This window comes from Acromyrmex echinatior, chromosome 2 (assembly GCF_024713525.1).
Source record: "Acromyrmex echinatior isolate Ae372 chromosome 2, ASM2471352v2, whole genome shotgun sequence".
Taxonomy (NCBI): domain Eukaryota; kingdom Metazoa; phylum Arthropoda; class Insecta; order Hymenoptera; family Formicidae; genus Acromyrmex; species Acromyrmex echinatior.
Window position 1 is genome coordinate 9,339,561 of NC_141853.1, and position 23,217 is coordinate 9,362,777.

Sequence of the window (23,217 nt, forward strand, 5' to 3'; positions counted from 1 at the left end):
CACTGGTGGAAAATTTCTTTTATAGTATACATATTTTTTGATAAGTGTTATTTACGTTAAATAAATATTATGGTAAAAAGAAGAGAAAAATTTGATTTAAGAGAAAACAAATCAATTTTCGAATATTTCAAAATTTTGCATTAATTTTGTTTTTCAGCATTAATTTGCTTTTTCAGTAAGAGGAAAATCTAAATAGTATATTATTAATTAAAAGAAAAGTTTCTGTTATTATTTTGAGTAATAATAGTTATTTGTTATAATAAAATATTTGAAACTAAAAATATAGATACAGGATTAATGGTTAATAATTAATTGATTTATATTGAAAAACTTATTATTGTTAGCTCTTGCTGCTATAGCAAATGTGGAAAGTATAATATAAAAATCAAATACACAGGAATGCAGCGCAAAAATTGAAACTATGTGAAATATGAAAGCACATAAATAGCGCATAAATTTTGTGTATTTGATTTTTCAAATCGGTTGTTAACACATGGGGAGAGGGTTGACTGACAGCCTACTCACTACCTTCACCAAACATTTTTTTTTTAACTAAACGAGATAAGCGCAAAAATTATTTTTGCGAATTTTATGAACGCATAAATAGCACATTATATAATTTATTTATTAAGATTTGATTAAGTGGGTGAGGGGGAGGAAGGACAGCTAGACGTCAATAATCCTCGGTCTCCTCTTACTGAGTTATAATTCTTTTCTACTGTATTGTATTTTCTCAAGTAAAGCATCGATGTTACTTACATCGATACAACTTTTTAAAATAGAATTATGTACTTTTTCAACGGAAATCGATTTCTCTCATTTTCTGCGTATTATAGCAAAGTAATCAGAAAGATATTTTTTAGCGATTTTTGAAGGATAACATTTTGTAAGAATTTATTTCAGAAAATAATTTGAAAAAACTAATTACAACAGGTGGTTTAATGTAACAATATTAAACAAAATTAAACTTAACAATATTAACAATATTAAACGTTATTAAAAAATGGATTTAGAATATCATAGTAATATATTTAAGTGTACGTGTTTAATGTAAGTAATGTTATGACATAAAATGTGATATCTAGCAAAGTACTAACTTTCCAATTATTCTAATACTTATCCCAAAATTTTTCCAGAATAATAAAAAGAATTCATTTATGCTAAAATAAATATAATTTGATTTTAAAAAATACTTATAACATCGATACGTTCGAAAAAATAACCAAAATAATCAAATCACACTAAATAGTGAAAAATTTTTCTCTGCTACTTTTTTCTATCTCGAGTTTAAAAAATGCTATAATCCGATTACTAGATCATCTTGTATATTTTAATCTTTCCATACTCTTCAAATTTTTATGACTGACCTATCTCAAACAATACCAAAATTTATTGACATGTATGCCAATAAATAGCACATACGAAAATTCATGTACAATATATAAAATGTGTTCCAGTTTTTGCGCATTATTTTTTAACGACATTTTCTCGATAATTTTATTTTTAACCAAAATATCAAAGCATCAATAATTTTTAAATTATGAACAAATAAAAATAATTACGCAAGTTAAAATAAATCAAACAGCAAATATCAAAATTATATTCAACAAATTATAAGTAATGTTTATTTTAATAAGGTTTTAATTTGTAAATTAAAGCGTTAGAAAGATACAATAATTAAAGAATTATGACAAATAATAACAAAAAATCAATTCCAAATTAATCTAAAAAATTAAATCTGTCATTGAAAAAACTAATGCATGATAAATGGGATGCCCTATACATTATATTACACAAATATTATTAAATATATATATATGCACACATAAATGCTTTATATTTGAACAACACGACTGAGTTTCATTTTAATTAAATCTGGTTACGCAATAATCGACACTAACACAAATAAAGATATCGAGTGGTAGCTCAAAATAATTTATCTTACAATATGATGCATGTACAGTTCGTTTAAACAGAAATAAAATAAATAACGAAAAGAACCAGTATTGATTTTATTCTGACATTGTAATTCAATTTTGTAAAATATTTATATCATGTCATTAATCTTTTCCATCAAATACTTGTATAATACGTGTCTAATGATAACTTTTTCGAGCACAAAAATTGACGTGTGCTGAATTTAATACGATCTATTATTACATGTCTATGCAGGCTCACATTGCGGATGTTCTCTCTTCTTCTTAGATTTTACGCCGGAAATACATTTTTCACCAAGATCGGAAATTAATTAGAGCCCAGGTTACGGCAGATATATATATGTATATATATGTCGATAGCACCGATCAATATCAATATTCTCCGGCAGTTAGCGGGCAATAAATCAATTAGCGGATGAAAGTGCGCGGTGCAGAACGTTCAAGCTCTGCTGGCTGGAAGCAACACGAGTTACCACTCAATCGTCGGAAGAACGAGTCACACGCAGCTTGAGAACCGACTGAAGAAAACGGACGATGTAAGCTCTAAAAGGTACCGACAAGGAAATTGAACTCATTTTCTCCCACGCGAAAAAAACCTGAGGTTTAACAAACAGCTGCGGCTGAAGGGCCGATAAGTTAACGCGAGCGCAACCGGAATTCATGTTCATCGGATTTAATTATTCGATTCACTGAATAAGCTAAATGCAATAATAATAGTACGTCACTCCACCTCTACTCGACTGTGTATAATATATTAGAATATTATCAAATAAGCTGCATCATTAATGTATATAAGCTAATAACAGCTTCAAATAATTCCACAGATCAATTTCTAGAATGATTGATTTCAGTGCTACACTTTCGTAATTTTTAAAGCTTAAATAACACGTCCTTTGGCATTTGTGAAGTATATGTATGTAAAGATTAACTCAAACATATTCTAACCGATAATAAATTCTAAAATATTCTCTTTTTTTCCTGGACGGAACTTGATGATTGCACATACGTAACGTACATAAATCATCGTTGTGAGCGATAATATCATGCGGGTAGAATCTGGCGCTACGCCAAAGTCCTATCTTCACAATACATATGGTAAAGCAGTGATTAGATTGCCGACTTTCCACGTACGATTATGCCGAGCACTTCAAGCGATAATTGAGAAAATGTATCTTTTAATATAATTATTAATGGAGATAGCTGCGGAATGCTATCAGAAATTATGAATTTAATGCCTCAGGAAAGTTCTTTTGCAGAAACTCGGTATTATTTGCTATTATTTTCGCATTTCATACTTAATCCAAACATCGATATTCTCAAACTTTTCGTTCTAATTTCAATTGTGCACATCGCTTATTTTTCGTTCTTATTTTGAAACTAGCGCAAGTCGAAAAGCAAAATCTAAAAATGTAGAATATTACTAACACATTAAAATGTTACTTGGAAATTGATCATTTCTATCTATGCATGTGCACGTGAATAATATTTCACTTGCCACTTTTATATTCATTTTATAACTTATTATATAATATATTAGAATATAAACGCGAAATCATATTTAATTTTAAGATATTCTTTGAAGCGGATTACGATGGTATCTGATTTTTCCACATTGTTAAAAAATGTTATTATGTAATATTAATTTAATATTAAATATTGAAGTGGGATAATAATATTGAACAGTCTTTGTAGTTTTTTAAAAATTTAAATATTTAAAGAAATTTAAATATTTAAATTTTTTAAAGATTAAAAAGATATATATACACTCACATAATAATAGACATGTCTAAAACGAGAAACAGATGTATGATAATGATGTTTTTTTTTTACAGTTTATTCATATTTAAAACGAATAAGCTTCTATTTCAGTATAATTTACTGTAAATTTCATAGGTTAAACTATTAGATTTTATCGCATTATTCGATACAATCAATGATTACAATTAAGCAATGTTCTTCGTATTTTAATCTCCTTTTAAGATCCTGCTAGTTATTCTCACTCGCGAGGTGGTAATTAAGGCCACGATGTTTACTGTTAATGCATCATGGAGTGCAGAAACATGTAAATAGATGCATACATGACACCAAGTTCAATCGTTTGTCAACTCGATAAAAACAGGCACACATTTTACGCGCCTTTAATTACGCAAACTGAATGATTTGTACATTCAAATAATTATAATTCGCGTCAATACAGCATTACAAATACAGAGTATACAAAATACGTGAAAATAAATCAGTTCCGAGCTTTTATCAGAATTCGCAACCTATCACTTCGGTAAAATAGCTTTTACAGATTAAAACTAGGTCATGAAATAATTCAAACGTACATATATGATATTCTCTCTTTGTAATGGAAGAAAAAGAAAAGATTGCGAATCAATAAATTTCGAAATGTTTTCACGTTCAAAGTGCAATCGCGTTTCATAAAAAAAAAAACGATGAAATGACACTCTTCTCGAGTTTCCAATCAATTCTTTTAAAACAAAAACTTGTTCGATCTTTCTTCATTCAGTATTTTTTGTAATTTTTTTAGTTTTTAACATTAAGAACTGTGAATAAACCTACTCAACTTTAAAGATAAAAGTCGCGGAGAGAAAATAATCGTTACCTAAAAAGATAACTCTGTCAAAACGCGAGCTTCTAATTCGTTCTCCACATCCAATGTGGAGAATATATCCTCTATAAATATTTCTCATCTTCCGTTCGGCCGCGTCAGGATCTAAAATAATCGCACATTAAATATTAAGCGAGAATCGATCGTGGAAAAAGTACATGCTAGAAGTTAATGGCAATTTTACCTAAGTCTCCTCCCCATCCCTATCTCAAATATCGCGCGGACGTACTTTAATTGCAATAACTCACCTACAGCGTAACGTACCAACCCCGCTCGTTTGTTCTATCACCCGAAAAGAGCGATAAATTTGCTTGGAGTGCACTTCCGTCTAATGCAAGCGCCGGCGCACGCACCTCCAGGAATTTTATTTGTCCATATGTTTAACCACGACGAAGATATGGACGGTATGCCATGTGACACGAATATTATTATCTCCTCGCTTGCGAAATTTAACTTTATGCCACGTGCGGGGAACCGCCTTAAAGTTTGCGACAATGTGAACATGCTATTAGACCACTCGATCAAGTATTCAGTAGTTATAGTACGGAATTTCTGATACAAATATGTTCAACGTTCTAAATCACGTTTCACGTCAAATAATATTACGCCAAGAATTTTATTTAAATTTTTGAAAAAGCTCAAAAAATAATAGTATTCTATAATACTTAACTGTTTATTATTATATGTATGAAAAATAAATTATATTTAACGATTCAGTGCCATTCTCGGTATGGCGTAGAATTTTTTTATTTATTTTATATACACTACTATAATTTTTTTTATTAAAAAAAATACTACATACGCATTTGCTTGTTACCGTTAAATTCTTTAAATTCTGGTATTACGGTTGAAAAAAAATTTGTTATAACGTTTATTTTTGTGCTACACACATAATATCCAATGTTGCATCTGTGAAAAAAACATGAAAAAAACATGAAAATAGGTATAGTGTGGCACTGAAGGGTTAATTTATTATGTAAGTTTTTATATGTATATATATATAATGAGCATCTCATATTTTACTCAGCAAATAATTCATAAAATGTTAATTAATCAAAGTGAAAAATATTTATTACTACTGAGAGTATGTATGTTTTTTAAACATATATAAAATTCTTATATGAATTTCTTAAAATTCTTTTAAAATTACATAAAATTTAGAAGACATTTATGCATCCTGTATTATAACTGCTGTATAGCTTAGCCGAGCGACTATATTCGCTAAAACTATTATTGATATTATAAAGTTTGCTCAGCATATGAGTTGCAAGTAGTTTTCAATGTGAGTATCATATATGAAAACTCTTGTTCAAATGCACGAACAAGATAAATATTACATCTGGGACAAGATAATACAACGTTATTTGTGCATTCTGTTACAAAAATGTTATCTGTAAATAAAAAAAAATATATAAATCCAACTTAAAAATTTATATTACAATTTTTACTATATATTCTTGTTGAAATAAACGTCATCAAAATTTAACATTTATGTCGGACAATGAAAGATATCAAGACCTTCCTTCGGTATATTTGTTTCCTTCAAGACTAGCGGATTATAAATATCCCGCGGTCATGCTATTTTTACAAAAAGCGGAAGAAACTTCTTTTATCACCGATCCCGTTTACCACGAAATGCACCAGATTTTCGCAACCTCATCTACCGTAAAATATGTCGGGACTGCACGCTCGTTACGTAGAAATAATTTCCTCCAGTGAAAAGGTATATGAAGATATTCAATCGGAAACGATGTAAATTGGCTTCATTCGCATGCGACTATTTTTCGAATAGTCTCTCTTTAGAATCAGAGTTAAGTCATAAAATGTCCATCTTAATTGTGAGATACTGTCAAGAAATCTTTAGTCATTTCGTAAAATAAAACGATCGTATTTTTGATATCTAAAATATTAAAACAATTCTTAAATCATTTTATGTGATTATTTTATGTGCCTATAAACAAAATTTTCATAATATTACGCACATATATATTAATATATTTATATTACAGAAAATAAATTTATTGTTATTATTATTATTATTATTACATAATATAATTTATTTAAATAAGAAATAAGATGCCCTAAAATAATTCCGTAACCGTATTTCAAAAGGTTTCATTAATAAAATTATATTATATTTACAGAATTGTTGGAAATATCTCCAAAACTTAATCTTTTAAAATCATTATAAATTTGATTGACTCAAGATCAGTTAATATCTTCTTCGCGTTATATTTGAGCATTATCTTAATATAGATTCACACAATCAACTTATCTCATTTTCTCAATTTCTATCTTCTTTTTTATCGAAAAAGTATTTACGAAAAATACCATTAGGTAGATTCGTTCTTTTGTACTCAGCGATTCGTTATTTTGTACTCAGCGATACGAAACAAACAAGTGTAAGATAGTGGCAGAAACGAGATCATGTTATGACATGGAAAATTCGTGGCGTGGAATTCATCATACTTTCCTCGAATGTACATTGCAAAAAAGCTACGCAATAAGTACTTTAATCCGAGATGAGAGCTACGAGAAGGTATCAAGCAGAAGTATAACGACACTATACTACATTTACTCTTCTCATAGACGTAACACGATGTTTGGAAGCGGAAAATCAGATTATATAACTTAACGGATTGAGAAAATTTTAATTTCGAACTTTAACAAGTAGCAACTTCTTCTAAATATAATATGCACCGTCAAAATAACACTTTCTTTACTTTTATCTTCCATTTCAAAAAAACCAAGATAATATAAATGCACATTAAATAAGTATTAAAACAAATTAATGCACAAATAAATAATACGAATGCATAATCAAAATGACAAAGAAATATGATTTGTTAGCTAATTCGTTAGAATTGAGTCATTACATATTGTCACTTATTTTTAAATTTGTAAAAAGAATCTGCAAATCAGCATATCAATAATAATTACTGTTTTTTAAAAAAAGTTAAATAGTTCAAACATTTTAACACATGTTTCAACATTTTCGAATCATTCCCATTCCCATTAATTATATTTCATCGAGTTGAATAAAAAAAATGTTCTGTATAACTAATATGTTTTATGTTCTTATAAGTATAAAAGTGATCATTTATTTTGTTAAATGGTCTTCATGGTTAACTTTATTCCATTGAAATATAATTTTCTCTCTACTTTATATAGAAAAAAAACGCAATATACACAATGTCTTTGTTCGAAAGAAAAAACGTCGTCTAAAAAAATATTTAAACTGGTAGATTAAGAGCTACGAAAATACTTTTATATCATAAACAAAATTTGCATATATGTTTTAATACTTAAAAATATCTAAATCTGAATACTAACGAATTTGAAACAAACTTTTATGAAATTATTATATATGTAAATACCATACACATACATCTCTATATTATATATATATGGCATTCATATAATATTTATAATTAATAATTTTAGATATTTTTATACGTAGAGTATGACTGTGAGGATAAAAACTATTATACACTGTAAAAGCCAAGTTTTTTAGTAGTTCAGTTGTCACAATTTCCAGTTATTCCAAGAAAACAGCCCTAGAATAAACGGATGAAAAGTTATCGATTTTGGAAAAGCTCGTCGAGAGAGCACTTTAGAGACGAGTGTACGTAAACATTCATCTGGGATAACAATGCACAATCGTGTTTATCGTGAAGCGTAGTGTACACCTGCATTGATCGCGAAGCGTCGACAATCGCAAGATCACACAATACAAATATTACATTAACATATGCACAGGTAACGTACAATGCGTGTGCAACTTTATACAAGTTGGATTTATTAGAGGAGATCAAGGGGTCATGAAAAATACATTAAAATATGTATACGCACATGACATTACTTTAACGGAGAGAATTAAATCCCACGCTCAATTACCGAATATATATTATCATGTTTTGCGTATTTTAATTAGATCATTATCATTTTATAATGTTAAATAGAAAATCGTATTTAATATTGCGTGAATATTAAATGCGTATCTTTGATTTACGTTCTTGACATATAATATTTAATACGCGAGCATAATGGAATTTTGATCCAGTAATGATTTCCGAGATAATTTATTTATTAGACTCGACATTTATTTGTGCGATTATTATTATATAGTTGTAACTCTTCCTCTCTTAAATAATATTGGATTTAAGTTATGTCGTTTATTACGCTCTCTATGCATTGTAATATAAAATATATATCGTTTATATTATACTAACTAGAACGCGCTATTGACACTTAACTATCTCGCCTGTGGTATATCCTATATGGCCTATATAATTACACGTAGAACAATATAACCGAAATCCCAACGGAACTAATATCCATTTAATTTATTTATTGCTTTCAACAAACTTCATGACCTGTATCTCGGGAAATCGTCTCATATGAAAAGCAACTGGGAGCTGGGTCCAACCTTTAACTGCTAAAAGGAAAAACGATGATGACGCTTATGAAACCACATCATCGGAAAAAGCGTCACAACGGAATTAATTTTGCGAAAACTTAACAATTTTCATTTCCAAATTCAAATAAGAGTATAACGCATAATTAATAGATAAGATTTTATTTCAGCGTGCCGTAGAACGACGTAAAGTCTTCTATACTTGATGAAGCGCGAGCGATTAAACGAAAATCTATAATCACAATTTCTAAAAGATCCCTTTGTTACTCTGTGACCTTTCCTACGAGACTCGTGACTTGCAGCACTTTCTCCTCAGATGGAAATCAAAAGCCATACAAAAGAATCCAGCATCTGCACGTGCATCAAGTGATTTTGCTCGCATGCAATCATACAAACAGCGTGCATTAAATCTCATCGGTCATCGTCGGCACCCCGGCTGTCCTACCGATTTTTTCGTGCTGCCGGTCATACAATTTTACTCACAGACTCTGCGACAAGAACCGCGACAGCGCCAGCTTGCTGATACGATTGTTTTTCAGGCCGTCCAACATAGCCGATGCCGCGATTTCCATTTTCGAATTTTACCTCCGCTTCCGCCGCCGTCGTCTAAGTGGATTCAGGATATTCAAGATGCGGAGCGTCTCGCGAACGTCTCGCTTCCGCGAATTCAATCGACCTATTCGCCGATTTTCCGGAAGATCTCCACCGGAAACGGTCGCTCTTACCCTCTCGCGTTCGCTTTATCTCCCAATGGCGACGCACTCTACGTGCCCGTTGCCGATTCTCTGGCAGCTCGTCGATACATCTCATTTCATGATTTGCTTCCCTCACACGATGTCTTCCTTTGTACGGACTTCTTCGCGGACGAAGTACAAACTTTCTTCCTCGTATCTGTACGACGAAGAAGAAACTTTACGATGCAATGACGGAAGATGCAATTATGCGAACTTGGGTCGCTTCGATGGATCGATTCGATGTTCTCGTTGACGCAGGTAATTCACCTCTCCTGCCTTCGACAGCCACGCGCTATCGATCCCGACGTGCGTCGAGTGGACTGCCTTTGTGAACAATAAGCTCGATTTATCGTTTTTCGATCAGGAACTTCTCGCGATCCTTTCTGTTACATCTATTATCATTCGTACTGTTATCTTTTTCGTTCTCGTTCGAGCACCCACTTCTCTAATCCCTTTCCTTTTTCTTTCTTCTTTTCCTCGAAAGACCTGCCCTTTTGCGGTCCTTCGTTTTTGTTACTCGCACTCTGCCGGTCGTAGGAGTGTTTATGTTAAACAAGATAAGAGAAAGAGCCTTCCAAAGGAAACATCATCGACAGGCGCGCTACGTCGTACAGGTCGGAAGTTCGAGTCGATGGTTTGGAAGTTTAGTTATTCTATTTAACCCAATTTCCAAGTGACTGGCCGACTCGCTCGTTACGTCTCATTGAATAGCGGTCGTTAAAATTATCACACAATCACGGCGCACTTTAATAGTCCTAGATTATGTAACTGTCGTTAGAACGTAACTCCGTGCGTGGCAAGAATATAGCACGCGCAAAAAAAGGTACACACAAATGCGCCCGCGTGCCTGCGTACGTGACGCGTGTATCGAACCGTCCCGCACTCCCGATATACCGGAAGTGCGCAAATTTAAGCGCACGCACTGGAAGATCGAGATGCGAGCCGCGAGAGATACGCGCGCGCCCGATAATCAACGCAAACAACGCGACGCAACAACAGGAACAACAATAACAACAACGATATAACAATCGGATCATCCGCGATGGCAACAATGAGACCTGTGTCACATTATACAATCATTATATATATCCTAAAGTGCAAGACGTGACAAATTTCATCACGTCCGACCGCACTCGCGGAAGTTTCTCTCTCTCTTTAGGTACAGCGGCAACTTCTCGTCACACATACGCAGGAAAATCGGAAAACTGACGAAACTGGAAACGCACAATACTCCGCGAGAAAGTAAATCGAATTTCCTATCGCTCCTTTTCTTCTTTTTTTCACCACTTAACTGTTCTTCGTTGTTTTCTTATATCGTGGAATATCGGGTTTCATCAATTATCGCACGTGTATATCTCTAATCGAAAGGGAAGATTGGACCCGTTGCCTTATCCTCGATATAGCAAAGAATAAAAATATAAGAGGGATGAAACACTCTTCCCCGTCTCTTCCGGATCGATCTACGATCTCTCTCTCCGAACGGCGTCGTAGCGAAGGTAAGCGTCTCGGACTGATAAATCCACTCCGACCACTCAAGGATTCGATCTCCCCCTCTCTCTCTCTCTCTTTCTCTCGCTTTCTTGAGGAGAAGCAATCTCGAGGTAGGGTTGTAAATTTGAAGGCGGCCGTTTCAAAAGAGTAAACGGACGAGCGAAAAGGCCGCCCGGGTTTTATCGTACGTAAAAGGATAATCGTGCATCTGAGAGTATGAGAAAAGTACGAGAACCAATCGAAGACAACAAGAGGTCGAGGGTTGCTTTCCGTGGGACAACCGTGCCGTTCGCCAAAACGCGGACTGCCACTCTGATCGACGGTATGACCTACTCGCACTGCTCTCAGCTGCTTCCAATCCCCCAAAGTCGTACCGCCATCCCTACCCCGTGACCATCCCCACCTCCCGACTTCGCGTTCACCCCCAGAGCAGTCGGTATCCCTAGCCCGATCTTCTCCGCTCCCCCACCCCATTTCAACTACCCCCGTTCCCTCTGAAGCCGAACCGTCACCATGTCCTCCTCCTCCACTCTCTGAATCCCCACTACGGGTCTGACAGCGCCGCTTCCACCCCGTGGCATCACTTCCCTCCCACCCCCTTTACCTCTCAACTGAACAACCTCGTCGTACACTCTCTCATCGAGGCTCGGAAAGTCCTGGTTTTACCGCGAAACCCTTAACGCTTTCCCTTAAGCTCAATTTTCAATTTTTTTGATCATACAAGAGGATTATGAGATTCAGAGACCTACCCCTCAATTTATCCGACGAATAGGCTAATCAGGTCGCGAATAAGCTAACATCGAACGACTACTCTTTCACGTGAGTGGCACGAGTGACTTTCTACAAAGCAAGCCAGAGCTTGGCAAACGTCGACGCTAGCGGTTATGCTCCTCCACTTCGCATTTGTGCGCGCGCGTACAACACCGTGCACATATAAACGCGCGTCTACGACGTATGCTACGCATACGTATCATTAACAACGGATCTTATCGATTGTTGTGCTGGGTACACCCAGGCGCGAGAATGCCGAATAAATATTAACAGCGCAATACTCAAACAAGAAACGCGTGTTTTGTTAGTTCCTAAAAGGCAACACATAACGGATGCTGGCGCATCTCGCTTTAAAAATACACGTCACGATCGGACCAATTTTTACCGAGAAAATATTAACCACGCAGTCTGACTGGGGAAAAAAACGCTGCTTTTAGTCTTATAAAAACTATTTTATGTAATCTCGTGTAAAAATATTATAGAAATGAACAAAAAGGGATAGGCCCAATATTACGGAACTAATCACTTATTAAGCAATATCATTTCTTATTGTTTGCGTGCGTAAAGTTTCTTTATGAGTCAGTAGAAGAGGAGAAACGCGATCTTTCACGTTGCACGTGTCTCGAAGGTAATTCACCCGACATCGTCGGTCAGGCTTTTAGTGTGACTCACGTTTTTCCCTCCTGAAATAAGAGCGACATTATGACACAAACCAACTTCACACCTTCGAAAGTTTCGCTTGAGCCATACTTTTAGATTTACGTAAAAGACACTGTATATGACCAACATATCTATTTACTGTTATACAATACGACGGTAGCATTTTAACTGATTTGACACGAGTCGGGTACTCTGACGGATATTGTCGGCGAGTAAGTATTGCATTTCGAGATACGTGTGGGCCGATAAAATTGACGAATCTGAGAAAGCATCGATCGATTGTTAGGCGAAACGCGAAACGTGACGAACATTTCGAACGTCCTTCGAGCATTTTGCAGATACCGTAACTCTGATTAGAAGCCGGCACCTGGCACTGCAAAACGATATCGCGGAACGATATCGCTGCTGTACAGAGCGAAATGAATAGTTTATGACCCGTCTTTGTTGATTCATACGCCATGGGTTTTTGCACGTATGCTATATCATAAAATATATGTGAAATTATATAAAAAGATTTAAGACTAAATTCTAATAAATGATTCTTTGAACAGTACTAAGTAAACATTTACTTACAGTGTTTGTTTACACTAAATAAATATTTACTCAATAAAAAATAGTAGAACTACCAAATAAATAGTTTTTGTATCAAATAAATGTTTACTTTAATAAATATTTATTTAGACAAATATTTAAAATTTAGTCATTTTTTTCAGTGCACAATTTTTAAATAAAATAGGATAAATTCAAATATAACAAAACTAATAATAAATAAGAATTCAAATATTGCGACTGTTTGAATTTCGCGTTGATGACAGCTAAAAAGTATTATATTAGGTGTTGGAATTAATTCGTAGCGTTTTTTAATGAAAGAATGTTATTTATTTCACATGAGCATTAAAAAATACATTAATGAAAGTACTTCCCATCACTTGTAAAACGCTACGAATTAATTCCAACACCTAATAGCTAAAACATGTTTTACATTTGAATGTTTCAATGTTAAATATTGAAGTTAACATCGCTTAAATGACAACAAATTACATATTATTTTTATAGACGGATAAAAAACAAAATTCAAGCGCATGCTAGCGTTAATTCCCATCAGTCTTTCTCCTTTGAATTTTAATTAAGGAATCCCAATTGTTTGATTATACAATTTTTTACATTTTAATCTTTTTCGCTATTTCTTATAATGTTTCTTCCAAATTATTTGCGACACACAATTCGTTAGATTGATAAAAAAGATGTATCATTTTGTCAAATAAAGTTGAATACAAAATTATAGCACGTTAAAATATAATAAAATTGTTGTTATGAATTTCAGTATACTTTTGCATCCAAAGAGAAATTTTTCGATCTCTTTCTCAAAAAAATTTTGGTCTTTAGCTTTAATGCCAAGCTAGACGGATAAAAAACGTAAATCTTTTGATTTGATCTCTTTTGCATTCATCTAATGGCTGTGCAGCAAACGAATGTCTGCACAAGGAGCTTTATCGATATGCCAATTACAATTTTCCAGCGAGATTTCTTCGCTATTTTGCACAGCAAAATACCCTACGCGCTCGTTTTACCGCGATAAGGGATTTGTCGTAATATAATCACGAAACGTATAGCCGCCTCCACACCGGAAGCAAATATGTATGCGAACGAATACATTAGCAGTCGTATCACAGTCACCTATCGCGATCCTTACCAAATAAAATACAACGATTCTGATCATGCCTCCAGGAATATCAGCGATTATCAACGCCAACCGCAGAGAGATGCCATTATACACGGAGGAATGGATGCGGCAAAACGGAAGCTGGTCGGAGAAACCAACGGTAACTTCCGTAAACTTCCGACCGAAGATGGACGTTGATGGAACGCTTATCCGTCTCATCTCATTTTTCCAGAGATGAGGGAGTGCGCAGGAAATCCCATAAGAGCCCCATCGAGAAAACCTTCGGAAATTTACGCCGTTTTTGCGATGCGTCACTAAGGTTCCACATTTGCTGGGATTGCCATATCATAGATAATCTAACACGCAATACGCACGAATCCGATAGTTTCTGATGTATAAAAGCCCGCGGCCACTTCGCTTATTACTAATTTATCTGTATCGGTTGAGTGATCGCGTGACCCCGAAACATATGAAGCGCAGTCATGTGTTAAAATAAGGATATATGGAACATCCCATTGCGCGTCTATCATGGATATTAAAGGTTAAATTCGAAATTATGATAATTTCAAAGCATAATATTCGTACCGTTAGACAAGTAAAATTTTGGAAATTAAAGTTGACGAGCGGTGACATCAAGATTAAAATATTTAAAGATGTAAAATCCGAATTGTCTGTTTACTCGAACTATTCAGATAATTCGAATCTGAATATTGAAAGAGTTGAGTCCGTGTAGTCGGATTCGAATTACAAAAAATTGAATGGAAAATTAATTGTAAAATAATATAACAAAGTTGATTGAAATTATACAAATATTCTATTAAGTATCTTATATTCATATAATTATATACGTACAAACATAACAATATATGTTTATTAAAAGTGTACAAAATATCATTTTATATTTCATAGATTCTTTGTAGTTACATAATGAAATGCGATACGTATGTTGAAAATTTAGAAAAATCTTTAGAAATAAAAAAGCAAATTGACCTTGAAATAAAAAAACCTAATTGAATATGTTTCAATAATGATACAAAAATTTCAACTGATCTACATGCTTAAGTTCTCTGAATGTGTGATATTCTCATTTGTGGAAAATCGTTACATGTAAAAGATATTCTTTCAAAATTAGAAGAACCAGCTAAATATAATAAATTGTAACTTGGCAATTTATTTTCTATTCTATTTCTTATATAGTAGCAAGAGTTCAAATCTGAATGACCGCGTATCTGAGAATCGAATATTAAGATTTCTATCCTCCGGCTAGTTCAGATATATATCAAACGCGAATAATGAAATAATACGAAATGAATTATCCAGATATTCGAATATTAACAAATGCCAACCATATTTGCAATTCTATTATAAACGAATAAAATTTTATAAAAAATTCAATGAGACAGGAGGTATAAATTGTCAATAAATTCTAGATAAAATACGTATATAGAGAGAGGAATATTCGCGTATACATTTCTACAAATATCCATTAGCACGGGTCGAAACGTAAATTCTTGTAAGGTCGAGAAAGAACCCTTAGTCCACGTGCAACTCATATCACAGACATGAAGGAATTCATTCGAGAAATGTGGCTAGATGAAAATTCTTAATCTCCCCATCCCTATCTGGTACATACCAAAGTCGTTAATATATGATGAGATTGGCGACATTACCGTGGTAGATTTTCTCCTTACAAATAGCAAAATGTAAAAGCATATATGAGTTGACGAGGTGAATTTAAAACCAGCTAAAATAAATAGAAGGTAAACCAAATGTATAACATCTATAATGAAATTGTTTTCACATTTTATATAGAGTGCAGACATTGAAAAATGTCATACTGTGAGATTTCCGACGTTATTTGAACCATATATAATAATATTTTACTTAAATTTAATATAAAATTTTATATAAAATTATTTTTAATTTTTTCAAACACTAAAAAAAATTTTAAATAATTTTATATATAATTGATATACTAAACAAACTTTCCTTTATAATTTTAAATATTTCTTAATTTTCTCAACTATTTCAGACAAACTTTTTTATTTAATAATCTTATATTGACACATAGTATTTTCCATTCCAATTTTGACAAATTTATTAACATGTCTACGACGAATCGATGAAAAGTTTCAAATTATAAAAGCAAAAGCATATTTTACTACATAAAATATGAATTGCTGAATAATAAACGAATTTTCGCTTTACACCGTCTGAATTGTAAAGTTAGATTTCGACAGGTATGATTTTTTTATTGAGTTTGCAGAGTATCCGCTGAGATAATAGTAAAATTTCATTCTTTGTGTGATCAAATTATCGATCTATGAACGACAAAAACAAAGTGTCATTAGTTTTACGACAAATGTATCAGTGTAGAAAGAAAGAGAAAAGAGCTCTAAGGCCAATCCGACGATCACGTTTAAAACTCGGAACAAGGTAAATATTGTGTGTGTGTGTATATATATATATATATATCTCAGCGATATGTTCGGCTATAAATCTAAAATCCATAAATTACTTCTTGCTATAAGTCGCCAACAATCGGAGCAAATATCCCCGTTAAAATCGTATAACCAAGTAAGTGAACCGAGAAAAGCGAAATGGTGGCTGTTTCTTTAACGTCCCTATTAAGTTTTCGAATGTGCATTCGAATATAAATTTAATGTAAAGCAAATAAGGCTAGTTGTAAAATTGTAAATAAAATAAAAAGATAATATAATTTTGAATTCCTAAAGAAAAGGATAAATATGAATTATGTGCTAACGTAATAGGTTTTTCAAATATATTTAATATATGTTTTCAATTTAAAAGATTACTTTCAAAAATAGCATTAACGGTCGAGATTGATTTTCCTTTATTTCTTGCTTCGATGTTATTAAAGTTTTCTTCCCTCCCAAGAGCATGCGACGTGGAAACGTCGTTTTTATAATTCGCTTTGGTCTTACAAACTGAATGAAAGCTAAAGCCAGGGAGTTACGTCTATAGTCGAAATTAACTAAAGTCAGCTAACAATTTTCTTAGATTACTCAATAGCTGCTAGATTATCACGTTATGCAGACGGGCCAGCAAAATTGGATTAATGTTGATACACATTAGTGCAAAATCGGATGTAAAGCTACATTGTAGTTAACTAACAACTGTGCAACTGTTATTCTAATTAATCATTGACCGATGTATACTTATAATACAGTACAAATGTATGTATAGTTAGCTGCCAAATAATTGCAGACTATATGCAATAAACAACAATTTATTTAATTACATTTTCGACTAATATCCTCGTGTAATGCATGATCGTGTCATAGCAGTTTCTCTAAATATCAGTTACAACATGTAAAATTTAGTTAAAAGGAACACAAGAATCAATTTTATATATTATTTGTCTATGTGTAATCATTAACGATTATATAAAATATATGTAATTAACACAACTAATTTAGTAATACCTCATAACAAGGCTCATACATCTGTAAAAATTCTAAACATGCAGACTGCCTTTTTTTTTCATAATCTTATTCCGATTTCATTGGCACTCATGTGTATTCTTTTTACATCACACTTGTTTTGTTATTGTATTAAGGAACGAGCGCTCTCAAACGAGTTGCCGAACCCCTTTCGCACTCATAAACGAGTTATCTCGCAACTCAATGCTCTTCAACTGACATTTTGAACAAGTTATCACACGATCCGATGACGTTTATTTGACGTTTGAACGGGATATCTCGTCTATCTGATGTCGGTCGTCCGACGCGCGTTGTCAATACAATATAGTTTAGCTTTAACATTTTCCAATAACAGACGTAAACGCACGGAAAAGCAAAAATGCAAGAAGTCATGAGACGCCAAAATATCTATAAAATATCGTATAACGATAACCACATCATGGATAAAATATTTATCTTGTAGGAATAAGATTGCGAAAGAAAAAGCGTAGTGTACGCTCACCCTAAGGGCGCATATCCTAAAAGCTTTTCTCAAGGATCTTATAGTCCTAAGTAAGAAGGACGATCTGTCACTTACATTGATGCGATCAAATCTAAGTTGCTTAGTCTTAATATCCCCATAAATAAACAATACGCAATGTAATACCACGATTACTCAACGATTAATCCATTTCCCCGCAACGTTTCCGTAAAGCAAGATAAAATAAGGTATAGTAATCGTTATTCCGACGCAATTAGAAGCACATACAAACAGCCTCCTATGTGGTCGATCGTCTTTAAACCGGAGCTTCATGGCGCCTAATAATTTATGGTGTTAAATTACACAGTTTCCATTATCGCGTGTATTATTTTACGTTCCACACTTGCATATACCCACGCAAAATATACGTTATGATTGAACAAGCAACATATAATATCACGTTACTATATTTTTGAATATATCTTCGTATGTAAAAATCTATTCTTTCTCTACTAACTTTTGCACTCTTTGCCATCATAAAATGTCTGGATGATGCCTACAAGAGAAATATTTGTGACACATTTCAAACAATTTTTATGACAATTTAGCATTTTTCATTAAAAATTATATCGCTTGACGATTTTAAATTCGTAAAGAGAAAAAATTATGTACTATAATTAAAAAAAAAGTATGTAATGCAGATATCTGGTTTCCAATTTAAAAGATTATATTCGAAAATTATCAAATTTCCTCTTTCCTGATAAAAATCGAACAAAATCAATGTCGCCGTATTTTATTTTTAACAAATCGAAAAAAAATTTAACAAAATTTGTTACATTAATATTGAGAATTACATTAGTAGAACAAATAGAATTAATGTAGTGTAAGATTTCGTGAAAATCTCATTACTTCCTCGCCCTTTCTCTCATATACTCGCTATTTTAATTAAAATCCGTTCCTTTCATTGCGACGACGCGATGTTCGCGACGTATATAATGCCGTCACACATATTTTCCCTTTCGAACAACCAGATTTACCTACGCGTTATGTTCACCAGTCGTTTACAGTTTCTGCAATCCAACCATGTATACGTCGCACTTTCAGAAGCCGCATTTGGAAGGCGGCATATATATACAACGCGAACAATCCCACGAGTTCTCAAGAAGCAGACGTCCGAAAAAAGCGAAAGGAATGATAAATTATTCCCAACATCTTGACGCGTGGGTTTAAAGTCTTAAATCGAAACATCAATCAACGGCAACTTACAAAATTGTAGGTCTCGACAGCGTAATATGTATGTAATATTAAATATATATTCTATAAAAAAGGTGTCATTTTTATTAAAATGTAATGCAAAGAAATGTATGTATCAATTTGCATTTGTAAGAAAATCTATATATATATATATATATTAGGTGTTGGAATTAATTCGTAGCGTTTTTTAATGAAAGAATGTTATTTATTTCACATGAGCATTAAAAAATACATTAATGAAAGTACTTCCCATCACTTGTAAAACGCTACGAATTAATTCCAACACCTAATATATATGTGTAAATATTATACATACATACATAATATTTAGTTTTACAAGTTCAGTAAATAAATTTTTTTGTATATTATAGCTTAATAACTATATAAAATTATTTATTATATATATATTATTTCTATTAATATATATATTTTATTATATATAATATTAGGTGTTGGAATTAATTCGTAGCGTTTTACAAGTGATGGGAAGTACTTTCATTAATGTATTTTTTAATGCTCATGTGAAATAAATAACATTCTTTCATTTAAAAACGCTACGAATTAATTCCAACACCTAATATATTAATAAAAATAATAGCCAAATGCATGCATATATGTATAAAACATATGATAAGATGGTACAATTTGAAACAAAATAAGATTTGAATCAAATTTCGAAGATTGATTTTTATCTGTTTAGTAGTACCCTTTAATTCTTCACATAATTAAATCAGAGTTATCAAACTTAAACCTCGAAATTTGATTCAAACCTTACTTTGTTCAAAATTATACCATCTCATATATGTGTGTGTGTGTGTGTGTGTGTGTGTATGTGTGTAGTATATTTTTGCAGAATGATTAATCTCTTTAAATAAACCAATGTAAAAAAAATATGTTCATAAGTTAGAAGAAGATCGCTTTCCCGTAAATCGACCTTCCTAATTTAATTAAGTACATACTTTTGGTGACATCTTGGTTTAAGGGTTAATAGCAAGATAGCCGCGATATACACATACATCGTGTATCCGTGGTTCACGATACCTAATTAGATACACGTGACCAACGTTGGCACGGTAACGTTGGCCCTACATCCCCGACATAACTGCTGCTGCACATGAAGGTTCATGTATGTAGGCTACGAGTAATTCTGGCATGTCAGCCGCATTACATGATGTATCATCGATATTTTCCCCTCGTTACCGTGATCAAGTACTCTCTTTTCCTTGAAAATTTTCGCGCAACAGAGCGTCACATCGTAATATAAAAAAACTGGAGCACAAATTACATATATCACTAATCTGATCGCGTTGGATGCTAATTGCAAAAATTCACACGAAAAATCTGTGCGAGTGCACACCGTATCAGGAATTCAGAAACAACTTGAATAAACAAGTAAACTGTAAACGTTACGTTTATAGACTTCTATTTCTATTTTACAGTCCAGTTCGAACCATCTCCCTTAAAAAGACCATTCTTTCTAAGGATATATCCCCGTATACGAAGTCAAGTTAGCCCTAATACTAGAGCTTATTCAAAAGGTTTAGTCCTAAATTTTCTGGCAATAATTTACTTCACCAGGCGTATTCGTATCCAGAAAAAAGGGTCAATCTCTCTTTTCTAATTAAAAGTACTTTCCGATGTTTTCCAAGTAGACACGCGCGAAATTTTTTTTCCGAATAATCTTAACGAAGCAATTTTCTGGATGAAATACGATTAAAGTTCTGATCTAGTTAAAGTCTAGTTATAGTTAAATAGAGCCTTACTCAATATATAACCGCCGACTCACACCTTTGAAATTTTGCTCTTGAGCAAAAGAGCTTGGGGCAACAACATGGTGAATAGCATGAGAGAAAGCCACGCAATACCCTCAGCTTATATTCGTGTTTATAATTCTAATTAAAAATCGTTGCGTAAACGATTTTGCAAAGTAAACTTCACAGAGAACTAAGATAATCGTTGTTTCGCTGATATGCAATTTTCATGTAAAAAGAAAACCATTCAGACCATATTAGCTAAAAGTACGATATAAATATAGTATAATGCAGTGTAGAAGTACGGTATAAATATGAACGCAGTAAATGTCGGATTATTGATCGTTGTTCGATAGTGCAAGTAAACTTTTGCGAAATAAGTCCTGAAGATTGAGAGCCGACATTTGCCCGAAAAAGTTATTGGAGAACAATCTACAGGATGACAATCGGAAAGTTCCTAAAGCTAAATAGCTATTATTTAATAATAAATAAACAGAACGAAATTAAAATTTAAAAAAAACCCATTAAAAATTTATTAGAATATAATGTAAAATAATATAGTATACATTTATAACTTATGTAAATAAATATTATAAAGAAATCAAAAATATAACTAATTCAGCGACATAAAATCGTAAAATCTCAACATAAGTTATTTCTGTGAAAGAAATTTATCTGGAACATTTCGAAGACGCAGTTATTACAATATATTTTCAACTTCCACGTATACGTATACCAAAAAGTAAATCAATCTATTTCTTAATTTTATAATAAACAATAACCACTTCCACGTCCAATTAACACTTAGTAAATAATAAAAACTAAATTTAAGTCAAATTTAATAAATTTTATTGAATTAATTATTTTTATTAAATTTATGACATATTAAATAGAAGCAGTGGCGACCTTATCGAAATGATTAAAAATAACTCAAATTGAATACAATTTAATATTATAAATTTAATAATATGTGTACATTTAATTCTATCAATAACAAAATAACTATTTATTTATAATTTCAACAATTTCCCAATTATCACGATGTACAACGCGAGTAATCTTGTATTACATGATAATACAAATGAAAAGTCATCTCGAGACAAGATGCTGACCAATCAAATTGAACGATTATCTCACGATGATGACCGCATGCATCGATAACGTACCACACTTCCCCTCTCCTATCATCTCATCGTCGAGTTAATCCCTCGCAGAATGTGACTAAGTAAGCTCTTTGCTTTTGAGTTAGATTGGTTCGAATTTAACTCGCTTCGGGATCTGCCACGTGAGACGTTATTACGCTTCGATAGGAATTACTCTATTCGGTCTTTACTGTTGAATAATTCAATGATTATCACGAGACGAAGTTAGAATTACGTATCGTTCGGCGTGGCAATGACTTCGACTGGCGGTGATTTCGAACGGTCGCGATTCCAGCCGAAATCGAGCTTTAAATCTTCTAGCCACCGAATGAGATATGCTCTTCCCCTGCTGAAAATCGCTGTATCTACACGAATAGAACTAAGAGTTACGCGCTGTCACATGAATTCCGAATATTAAGGATTAAAAGAGATTGCATGTCGAAATCCTTAATCTTTCTATTTCTGTCCTACCATGACATGTCCTATCATTAAACTTTTTAGTTAATAAAATTAATGTAATCTAAAAATATTCATACGTTTTGTTATTAGTAAAAGAAATTCTCATAATATTTATTGAATTACATTACGTCACTGGCAATTTCATTCGGAAAAATCCTTTCAAAGTCTTTTTCTTTTACCATAAAGTCTTTTCTATCAATATATATTATTCTCTATCAATATATTTTTCTTAATAAAAGTAATGTATTCGAACTGAATCTTTACATATTTATTAAATTTTACAATAAAAATAAAATAAGGTAATCGGATATATGGCATAACAACCAAAATGACCTACTCGCTGTTTGTGTGTAATTAAAAGTACGAGGTGAATTCAATAAATATCACTAATAAGCAATTAGATTGAGCATCTGAATTG

The 23,217-nt window shown here is 32.6% G+C and overlaps 1 protein-coding gene across 6 annotated transcripts in view; it reads right to left on the minus strand.

Annotated features, from left to right (window-relative positions):
* Syt7 (Synaptotagmin 7) overlaps window positions 1-23,217 on the minus strand; it is a 172,399-nt gene that overhangs the window by 66,566 nt on the left and 82,616 nt on the right. The window contains exon 1 of one of the 6 annotated variants that reach the window (XM_011059387.2): window positions 9,455-11,627. The exons of the other annotated variants lie outside the window; for them this stretch is intronic. Coding sequence (XP_011057689.1) covers window positions 9,455-9,543 — 89 coding nt within the window. The 5' untranslated portion in view covers window positions 9,544-11,627. Of the gene's footprint in view, window positions 1-9,454; window positions 11,628-23,217 lie in introns of those variants that run through there. 6 annotated transcript variants of the gene reach the window in all.